This window comes from Falco cherrug, chromosome 4 (genome assembly GCF_023634085.1).
Source record: "Falco cherrug isolate bFalChe1 chromosome 4, bFalChe1.pri, whole genome shotgun sequence".
NCBI classification, from domain to species: Eukaryota; Metazoa; Chordata; class Aves; order Falconiformes; family Falconidae; genus Falco; species Falco cherrug.
The window spans coordinates 77373080-77384006 of NC_073700.1; the positions used below are offsets into that span (position 1 = coordinate 77373080).

General features: G+C 43.3%; 1 protein-coding gene across 8 annotated transcripts in view; it reads right to left on the reverse strand.

Moving 5' to 3' along the window:
- SGCE (sarcoglycan epsilon) overlaps positions 1–10359 on the reverse strand; it is a 33803-nt gene extending 23444 nt beyond the window's left edge. For 2 of the 8 annotated variants that reach the window (XM_055710424.1, XM_055710420.1), the window contains exons 1-2: positions 10189–10358; positions 1266–1370 (exon numbers count right to left, since the gene is read on the reverse strand). In XM_055710424.1, coding sequence (XP_055566399.1) covers positions 1266–1370; positions 10189–10306 — 223 coding nt within the window. In that variant the 5' untranslated portion in view covers positions 10307–10358. Of the gene's footprint in view, positions 1–353; positions 1371–10188 lie in introns of those variants that run through there. The other 6 variants (XM_055710427.1, XM_055710425.1, XM_055710426.1 and 3 more) reach the window with 4 other exon arrangements.
- Between the last annotated feature and the right edge of the window lie 568 nt (positions 10360–10927).

Below are 10927 nucleotides of genomic sequence, written 5' to 3' on the forward strand. Positions count from 1 at the left end.
TCTTCAGCCCACTACAGCAATCGCTGCTTTTCAATAATGAAACAAGAGAAATGCTATTTTCTTCAGAAGCTTTTAAAACCCACAATTATTTTTGTAAGGCTGCCTGAGACTGGAGATGAATGCATAATCATCTTAGGTGATCTAGGGATGAAACTGAATATACTTACCAACTTCTAGATACTGATCTAATACAGCTGACTGCTAGATGTGAATTGCCTGGGCAAACTCCCTGTGGTAGACTAAAATCTTGGGGACTGTGAAAGGCTTCTGTGAAACTAACCATGGGAAAATAAAAATCTTCACTACACAGGATCACAACAGACCCCTGCTAGAAAAAGAAGACTATCGGCTACCTCGACAGCACTGTTTTCTTCTTTCTTGTTTCCAGATTCCTTGAAGGATTTAACGTAGAACCCAAGATATATCTGTGCAGAAAGGTTAGACATTCTGGAGATTAGAAAAGAAGTAGATTAATGGGGAACTGAAAGTTGGAAAACATACATCATTTTTAGAATTATGTACAGAAACTGTCCCAATTATTATTCTTGTAGGACTTGAACATGGGCACAGCCAGGAATTCAGCTAGGATTGTATCAGTCTCCAGCCCAGAGTCTGTTATCAGATACAGATGACCCCCATCTTCAGAAATTTCAGATCTCCACGTCTGTTGAAACATATATGTTGATAATCTTCAGAAAAAAAATCTACCTTGAATTTTTTTCTGGGAATTTCAATGGGTTCTCTCCCCATTGATTTTTAGCAGATGAAGTCCAATCCCAGAAATAACTTGATTTGGGAGCCAATCCAGATGTCCTGCCTGGATAAGCAATCAGTGCAAAGCGTTTTCTCAGCTAGTGTACACTAGCTACAATATTCTATGTGTACTTGCATAAATGACAGTAAAAGTCTTTTTACATATGTACATGAATAGATTTTTTAAAATTGTTACAGACAAGTTATTGTATTAAGCAAACTGCAGAGGTATCTCCAAGCAACCAGCCATGGTAAGAAAATGTGCAATATTAGGTATACACACAGCCATTATTTCAAGCAAAGCTATAGGAACAGGAAAAGTTGGGGGAGACTCAAAGACACACAGGTCTGTGAATGTTTAAAAGATTGAAGAAATGTAAAATTTTCCAAATCACTTACCTTGAAATAGCACCTTATTCCTAAAACAAGGACATGACTGAAAGAGCAAGAGTAGTATTAAAAGCAGATTTGACTGAACCAACATGGGATTTAAATTTACAACCTAAACTCACCATTCTTCCCAACAGCCTTTATTCTGCTGATAATATAACTGTGGGCTTGCTTAGTCGTCCAGTTAACTGTTCCATTATTGCCATCAGCAGAGCTTAACAAAAAAGCTTTTCAGAATAAAACAAATGCAAAAGAAAATACATTAGTCAGATCAACAGACTCCCACAAACAAAGTGTCAGATGGGATTAGATGCCTTCTAAACCAGGTTTTGGTTTTAGTCAGAGTTTAGGAAACTCAGTTTAAAAAAATGGTGGTGTTTGTTTTGATTTGAATATATAAACATATAATAATCTTTCTGACAGTCACTTTTTTGACACTAATTTTTTGAAATAAGCTAGGTTTACACTAAATGCTTAAACCTCTGCATACAGTTCTGCTGGCATACTGATAATAAAGAGGATGAAGAGCATTCTCCGATACATGTATTTGCACCAGCAAAACCCCATATACAGGCAAAGACATATCCATTGCAGACATAACCAATAGTCAATTTTGAAAAAGACCCACTTAAAAATGGTTGTCTTCATCCCACACAGCTAGAACACATCCTCAGAACAGCTGGATCAGTGCAGCTGAAGGTGCAAGAAGATTTAAATGTGGTGAGGAGCAAATGATTACAGGAAACAGAAAGCAGCTGCGGAGCTGACAGAAAGACTATTTCACCAGTAGCAGAACTGCCTGAGAAAGCTCCCCCCTCATTTCCCACTTTTTGTTCGTTTCCTTTATTCTGTGATGAATAATAGATAAACCAGCTGTTTGTATTGTTACATGTCAACTGAAAGTACAGAAGGAAGGAATTGCAGTTAGATGCTAGGAAAGGGAAAGTGGCCATAATAATCAGCCTTCTTTTTGAAATAGTTTGGGAGCAAGAACTCATGTCAAACACCAGTTAAAAGATGTTATCAGATTAGCATCTTAACTTCCTTGCAAAACCAGCAATATCAGAAACATCAAGTAGCAGTACTTGCATATAGATATACCAGTTTGCAGGAAAAAATGAACACTTAATGGCAAACACTCGAAGTATGCAAATATCAGTTACACCAGAAGCTCAAACATCTGTGGAAACTTCCGCTGACATAGTTACACCAGTCAGCTATTACATTACTGATACTACATTCTCCAAAAAGAATTTAGGAAGCCCAACAGATCTGACTTAAGCAGCACTCAAGATACACAAATACTCAATCTACACATGTGAGTGAGCCATTTATTAATGATAATTTACACACACAAAACACCTAAAATTGAACTGAGGATGAAGTGCAATTAAAAAAATATACATGCGTTCAAATTACCATACCACCACAATGATCCTAAATCATGGATTTCTGTTAAGTTTCATAGATTTTCAATACACACAAAGGATCTGAATACATTACAAGTCTTAATATAATACCATCCTAGGGATTATCCCACTCAGTACTATATATGACCTTTAGTGTACATTTTCTATAGTTCTTGGAACACTCAAGAAAATCCAAAAAGGTAAAATAAAGTTGTTCCAGTATTTCAACAGGATGAGCTGGGCAATCAAAGACTTGTCAGCTACAAACCAGCATTAAGCAAAGCAATTAATACAAGATTGATCACTGAATTATTAAATGGAGAAGAGTATTATACTTATCACAGTCAAAAAGGATTGAAAGCATCTTTTCAGACACTTTTAAGGAGTCCCCAAGTTTTTTCTGATAAAGACAGCAATAATGACGATTACCCTTAGATATACAGCCTATCACCTAGCACTTTGATTGAGAAACTAGATACAAAATCATTCTAGCCTATTTAAGTAGTATTAAAAAAAAAAACCCAAACAAAAAACCCCCAACAAGTCAGGTTCCAAGATTTATTTTTTAATATAAACAATCAGTAAGTGTCTTTGACTTGGGTTCACAAGCTTTGCTAGGTTTAGTTGTGGGGATTAAAGGTTCCCTGTCCACCTCTCCACCCTACGCTGCATTTTACAGGAGAACTTGAAAAGCAACCAGCGTGCCTGCTTTCAGATCCTAGAGTTTACAGTGTGATGTTTTAATACAAATATATACCATCATCTATTTGATTTCAAATAACAGGTGCGAAATGTAACAATTCAGGAGCACACTGCCCATTCAAAAGCTTTCACTGTAGGAATGGCAGTCTCAAGCAAGAGAATAGGGTTACTACATTGTTAATTTGTTATATGAGATTTCTAGTGGGCCTCACAAGGTTCTGGCATTGGCCTTATGCAATCTTTATTTATAAATATATATATAAAATACATATATATAAAATAAAATTACATGGATGTATAATATATATTGATAAAATCTGCAGGTAAAAACAAAGGCTAGGAGATTGACAAATAATGGAGATGACATGCTACTGACACAGAACAGTCTGCATTGTTTTGTTAAAAGAGGATGCGTAATGTTCAGTTCAACAGAATAAAACATAAATGCATACCCAGAAACAAAGGTGGCATGCAATATACACACTACAGAGCACGCACTTCAGGCACGCTGAACTTTGATAAAAACCAGGGATGTACGTCACAAACTGGTTGAATGGAAACTTTCAGCAGAAGACTGGTTAGAACAGCTGATACAAACAGCAACATCAAGGAAGAGCAGGGAGATTTTATTTTTGTACTTGACACAGATATGATCACTGTTCAAATGCTCTGTCTAGTACTTACATAGAGCCTTCAAGAAGCATAGTGACAACATGAAGAAAGCTCAGGGAAGATCTGTGAATATGATTAAAGGATGACAAAAGAGGCCTTATACCACAGAATACAGGAATTCAAACTATGCATTTTATCAAAGAGACAGTTTAGAATTAATTTGATCAGCCTTGTACTCACACTGAAAAAAATGTTAATAGTATCAGACTCTTCAGTTTGTTACACATTTGCCACAGTTGCTGGAGCTTCTAACAGCAGGACTGTCTTAACACTGCCACCAGTGCTTCTAACACAGGGAGCAACTCACAGCTCTGCCTGTGACTTGAATTTGCCCAGGTAAAGTACATCTACAACATTTTCTTTTCTTTAATTTTTTCTTTAATTACTATTCTAATTTTCTTTTCCTTAATCCTTTTATTTTTCCTTTAATTATATCTGTATTATTTTATAAATTAGATTCCTATTTTTTATACTATTTTCCCTTTCTTTGATTATATTTACATAGGTTTTATGTAAAGGTTTTAAGTATTAATATTTAAAACCTGAATATTTAACAGAGAAGATACCCGCAATTTCTGCCCACCTCACAATCAGAAATGGACCTAAGTATCATGGACCAACTTCACCATCTCCATTTTTTATTGCACTCTTAACATCCACACACCATCCTTCATCCTCCTTACCTATCCTCCTTAGCGCTTCTTTGAAGTAGGATCTCAAGCCCGTCTCCCCTACTACTAAAGCAGCACACAGCTCTGGCTCTCAAAACCTGGCATTTCGCCTCTCTCCCACACCTCCACTTTCATCTGGGACCTGACCTAAATACGTACTTGCCACCTTCATGCCACAGACCAGGACCTTACGCCATACTTCCACTACCCCTTACTCTCTTACCACACCATCCTGCTCCAAAAAACTACCCTTGCACTCCTCTACCACCTGTCTCATCTGGGTCTGAGTCCTTCCAGCATCCTGAGCTGGCAGCACAGGTCCATACACAGCACAGATTTCTGATTGGCTGCTGAGAACCGTGGAGCAGAACAGTTAGAAACTGACACCACCAAGATGAAACAAAACATCTGTCAAGAGGGAACCATCTGCATTAAGGTACTTAGCCCACCACTCAAATCAGAGCTCGCACCCAGGCAGTTAACCGAGGATCCACTGGTGTCTGCATGGAGATACCTGCCCAGCTGGTCACACCATCCACTAGAGGAGGCTGAAGTGGCACCACCACCCACTCTCCCTCCTCTTCCAACCTCCACACCCCTTCCTCTTACCTAATATGCAGTACTTAAGTAACAATCTGTAGATTGTAGATGTAGATGTAGAAATTTACTATGAATTAAAGTGGATTATTTCAGTGGAAATTTACATACAGATTAGATGCCTTCTAACAGACTTCTTCTTACGTAGTAGCTGTCATTGAAGAAGTAAGAATTAATTTGTGTTAGTTTTCCACTGCGGATTGCTCTTGTCCCTCTGCACTCCATTTATTGTAGATGTAAAAGTTCAAGTCAAAGCCAGAAACGTTCTTAAGCTCCATACTCATTCACCTGTGTTCAGTAGGTAATGGTTTTCTACCTGTTTCTGTGCTATCTACTGATTCCTGTAATATCTGAATATTTCTCCAATACCATTCAAGAAAAGTAACTGAATAAGACATTTTGTCAGCCTCACTGTGAAACTTTGTCATTTGCATTCTTGGGAATGCTGCCAATTAAGTACTGGAAGAATAAAAACCTCATGCTTTATTAGCAGTAACATTTACCCACCACCATTCTCCCTCCTACTGCAGGCTGGACAACAGAACCAAATCAGATTAGCTTTTCCATGAAGGCGATGAAAACATCACCAGTTCCTGTGGTCCAGCCCCATGGTGTAACCAAGGTGTATGGCCAGGTCACCTCTATAAGCCTGCTATTCCAGGATCCCCCGCGCATTTCTATCATCTCTTGATATGAATTATCAGAGTATTCCTGCAATTACATTCCAAATTTCTGATTTCAAGATGCTAAGATTTCTCTCTGATCACTAGATCGCTCTTTCTAACTTCTAATCTTCATGTCTTGGACTGCCACTGAATTTAATCTATTTAAAAGGCATTTTGGTGGTTTGTGTTGCAATTGGTATTACATAATGAGCGCCATAACTATGCTGTTAACAAGACAATGTATACTTTAAATCTATGTAACATGTTCATGCGAATTCCAACACAGCAATACTTATCTGTGAAAACTGAAATCCATACCTTCAGCTCTCAGTCTGTAGCACCCTGTTTCACATTGAAAACACTTCAGCAAGATAGCAATGTAAAGTATCTTCTGAGGTTAGAACACTTCTTGATTCTACTACTACTTGCTTGAAAAGCAGTTCAACTGATTAGGAGTGAAACTAACATGTGTTCTCTGATTTCTTGGCTCTTCTGTTTCTTTCACATTCCTATGGACGTAATCAAAACTAGCAACTTGCTCCTTTCCCCCAGAGCTCTGCCAGAAGAAGGCACTCTACGCTGATAGGGTCTGCTGTAAATTTATCAACATCTACTCAAGAAGAGCCCAAAAGCTGTACCAAAACACATATTCTTGTCTAAGTCTGAAATTACTCCTCTTTAGTTTGATTGAAAACAATCTTTCTTCTGAAGAAAGGGGTTTACTTTGGTGACTGTAGCTCCTGAAGTATTTTAATGAAATTCTAACCAAATCTAAAAATATCAAGGAGCAAAAATAAGCCTCTCTTTATACACTAAAAGTTACATCTAGAAGATGAACTCCTGCTTTAAAGCTGATGACTTATTGTCTGGCTTTCGGACCTCTAAGATGTCTCCATGTAAGCTATACCACCTATAAATAATGTGCTTCTGTAATGAAAAGCATACTAATGGAATGGCTACCTTTTCCCTCCTTTAGTTACTTATTCAAGCAAGTCCTCACTGATGATAAAGTTTATTTATTGATCTGGATCAGGTTAGTACAAAGACTTGACAGGCAACATCTTCCACAGGCAGAGGTTCAGAGCCCTGTATGAAGAAAACCTGTTTCTTTGCCCTTATGGTTGCACCCACAAAAGAAAAAAAGAGCAGGTATGCAACGGTATTAGTTTGAAAACACTAGATCATCCACGACATGTTCCGCCTCCCTCTGCAGAGCCCAGCTGAGAAGCGGAGTGTTGCCAATGGCACTTCTGCTGTGAACAGCAGGATGAGTGCAGGGATCTAGTTCAGTCTCCTGAATACCCGTCCTAGCCCATGATTTCACAGTTCTTTTAAACTAGCATAAGTTTGTGGCTCTGCTGAAAGTGGGGATTCCCAGCACATCCTTGGCCACCTAGAACACACCAGCGTAAATGATCCCATGTAAGTCCTGGTCAGTAAATCAATTTCAGTGAAAAATTTTTGTTTGTGGGTTGCCTAGTTTTCAGCCAGATGACCCAATTCATAGTGTCACTGTACAAGTTATTCAGTGCCCACAAGGGAAGCAGTGAAAAATACCTAGATGTGGAAGGACAGGTGAATGCTTTCTGGCAGCAACACAACTTTTTGACAATATGACCATGTAATCACAGCCTCCGAAGTGAGAACTAATGAGCTGCTTCCCTATTTTAACCCCTTTATAGGAAAGGGTGAATATGACTCCATTGCTCTATGACTCCCTGTTCCTGGGATAAAACAGATTCCAGGGACAATACAGGCACCGACAACTAATTCTTTACATGTAGAAATACAGGCAATAACCATAAAATGGCCACAGCCATTCAAACAATGTTTTGATGACCACTCTCTCTGTAGAAGCAAATATGGGAGTATTTCATTGCTCTGTCAAACTAATATGGCAGACATCTCTACTAGCTTAATCTGGTAGAAGTTTATTAGAGTTTACTATGTAAGAAGTTTACCAAGTAAACTTCTGTTACTATGAAACTGGAGTCAAAGAACAACTACTTAGTTTGTATTAAACGTCACTTCTAACAACGTCCCACTTTTTCTAGCAGTGTGCAAAATGACCACCAGCTAGTGTTTGAGAATCAGTACCTTCAATTTGAGTACTATATTAGCTTCCTCGGAACAAATGTTAGAATTATGAAATCACTCTTACACCTTCTAAACTCTTAAATCTCTTGAAACCTCTGGGTTTTGAATTAATGTTTTGCCACAGGGAGGGCAGGAAGGAGTGGAAGGGTGACAACCCAGCTTCTGATAGCAGCCACCCTCTTCCAGAAAGCCTTTAAGTATGTGTTTCATACATCTTCAAGAAGTGCAAAAAGCATAAGTCACATTTCTTCTGTAGATCAAGTGCTACAACAGAAATGGCAAAAACTAATCTCTACTAGTAGAGGAGAACTCAAATCTATTTACAGATCTTGTGCTACTTCTCATGTTCCATTTTGCTTGTAAGATGTCTTTCACCTGGTTAAGTAATGCTTCAGCACTGTACAGTCTACTGAAGAACAGGATTCAAAAGAAAGAATTTTCATGCAGGGCTGTGGCTCATCTCAAGAGCCAGCAGATGAGGCTGGAAGTTCTTTCACCTGTTCACTGTTAAGATGTCAAGGCTCTGGGAAAGCAGGAAGATGCTATCATAAAAAAAAAAATGGGGTTTGTTTAGGGTTTGTTTTTTGTTTGGTTTTTTTTTGGGGGGGGGCGGGGTGATTAAGGGGTGTGTGGGCACAGGTCAGGCAAACTCCTGGGAAAGTCTGCATCACTCAAACTTCTATGAGCTGTCTTGTACCTGAATTGTGACCAGAAACATACTATGAACTCCAACTTGATGAATTAATTTTATATAGATATTTCTTAAAAGATCTTGACTGAACTTAGGTTCATGCTTCCTTTTTTACATTGGTCTCAAGCAGTGTATTCTGCTGTTTTAACTAACGAAATCCAACTGAAGCAAGCTTAAAAAGGTCTGAATTTGAAGTGCAAAAGCTAACACTAAAAAACCTTAAGACATTTTCTCTTAGAATGTAGCCTGGAAGGGACTTGTGGATTAAGCTCACAACTCACCTTCTAGAAAGTCACTTCAGTTGAACTTTTTAAAACTTAATATCTTAGTTGATACTGAAAGCTTATTGTAAGCTTGTCCTAGTTCTTTCTTTGTTGCTATTCCACAACTGAACTTGGGAGAGGGAGGCAGAAGAGGCAGGAAGAATTTCCATATAAGGAGAAAGCAGCACCTTGCATCTGACAGTTTTATCTTCATATTGAACAACCTAATGCTTAGGTGCTAATTGCATCTTTAATATATCCAATGCCTCATGTCACTTCTACTGTCAGTATCCTATGACAAGTATGGCCACATACTGGAACTGTACCTAGATACTAGTGAGAAGAGAGTGAGCAGATTGTTAGCTTTCAGATGACACATCACTGACCTCTCAGACCACAAAGTAACCTAAGAAATAGATTTATTGCTGTTAATTGCTCTTGGGGTAGCAACAGTCTCACAAAGGCAGTCCTGTGGCTGAGCTGCTATTGAGTGTTACCTGTTTGAGGTACTTCACTGTGAAGAACCTTGTGGTGTGAAACCTGCCTATGGCACAACAGCTGTTACTCCCATGCATTAGGGAGCGGAATTAAGACTCCTGCAGTCTTAATTCTGGCACTGTTGGATTAAGTGGTCAAACTGGGAAATAACTGGGGGGGTGGATTAATACGAAAGACAGCCCTGTACTCAAGGTAGCCCAACCCAGTCCTCGGGGACGGGCACCAGCCCGGTCAGGTGGAGCGGGGGCCGCCACCCGGCCCTTCCCCGGCAGCGGCGCCACCCCCGCCGCCCCGGCTCGCAGGCAGGCCTCGCTCCCGCGCCCGGCCCGCAAACCCGCTCCACACCGCCAGGCTTCGGCCCCCGGCCCGGCCGCCCCCGCCGGGCTCCCTCAGCCCGGGCCCCGCTGGCTCCCTCGGCTCGCTCCGAGGCGCCGCGCTGGGAGGGGCGGGCGGCGGCTCCCCGCTCCCTCGGGGGAGAGGCGAGGGCGGGCGGGCCGCCGTCCCCGCGCCGCCTTCGGGGTGCCCTCCGCCGCGCCGGGAAGCGCTGGAGCCACAGGGAAGGGGGATGCCGATGCGGCTCGGGCCCCGCACCGGCGGAGGGCGCGGAGTGGGAGGAAAGCGGAGTACAGCGAGCCGCAGCCTCAGGACAGCGCAGGGAGCGCGGGGCGCCGCCAGAAGGGTGCCCGGAGCCCACAGGAGAGGGGGGCACCGCGGCGCAGGCCGGCGGCTGCCGACGAGGCCCGTGCCCGCTCGCCGCGGTGAAACACCGCCGTGACCGACCTGTCAGCAGGAGGGTGGTGAGGGCACCCCCGCCGTGCGGCCAAGGCCCCGCCGCGCAGCACCGCATCGCTCCCCGCTCCTGCGCCTGCTCCTGCTGCTGCCGCCGCCGCCGCCGCATCCTCCGCGCCGCTGCCTCGCCCCGCGGCGGCCGCAGCAGCCGCCGCGCCCCGCCCTGCCGGCGGTCTCCAGGCAGCGCGGCTGCCCCGCGGGGCATGCCGGGAGGAGCCGCCCGCCGCACCCCGGCCGCAGCGGCCATGTTAGGGGCAGCGGGGGCGCGCCGGGGTGTTGGGCTGCCGGGTGCGGGGTTCTGCGGGAGCGGAGCCCACAGCATTCGTTTCTGCCGAGGGTGGGGGCAGGCTGGCTTGTGTCGGGCTGCGGCAGGGTCGGGTGGGTGGTTGCCCTGCCCTGCCGGGGTCCGGCGCTGGCTCCGCGGAGAGGCGGGCGCACCCTGGGCGGGCCCGGCCGCTCTCGCCTCAGGCCGGCGGCGCAGGTGCGGCGGGAGGGAGCCCTGACGGAGCGGGGCGCCGCGGGTGGCCGGGCGGGGAAGGGAGGGCAGCGGTGGTGCACCTCGCTGCTCGCCTCTTGCAGCCCGGCTCCCTCCATCGGAGCCAGGGCACAAGCAGTAGGACCGGAGGGCTCGCCTGGGGGCGCGGGGGCGCGGTGTGCGCTTGGACGATGGCCTGTCTAATCCTTGCAACATCAGTTTTCTGAACACCTTACCCCTTTTTAAGGGTATATC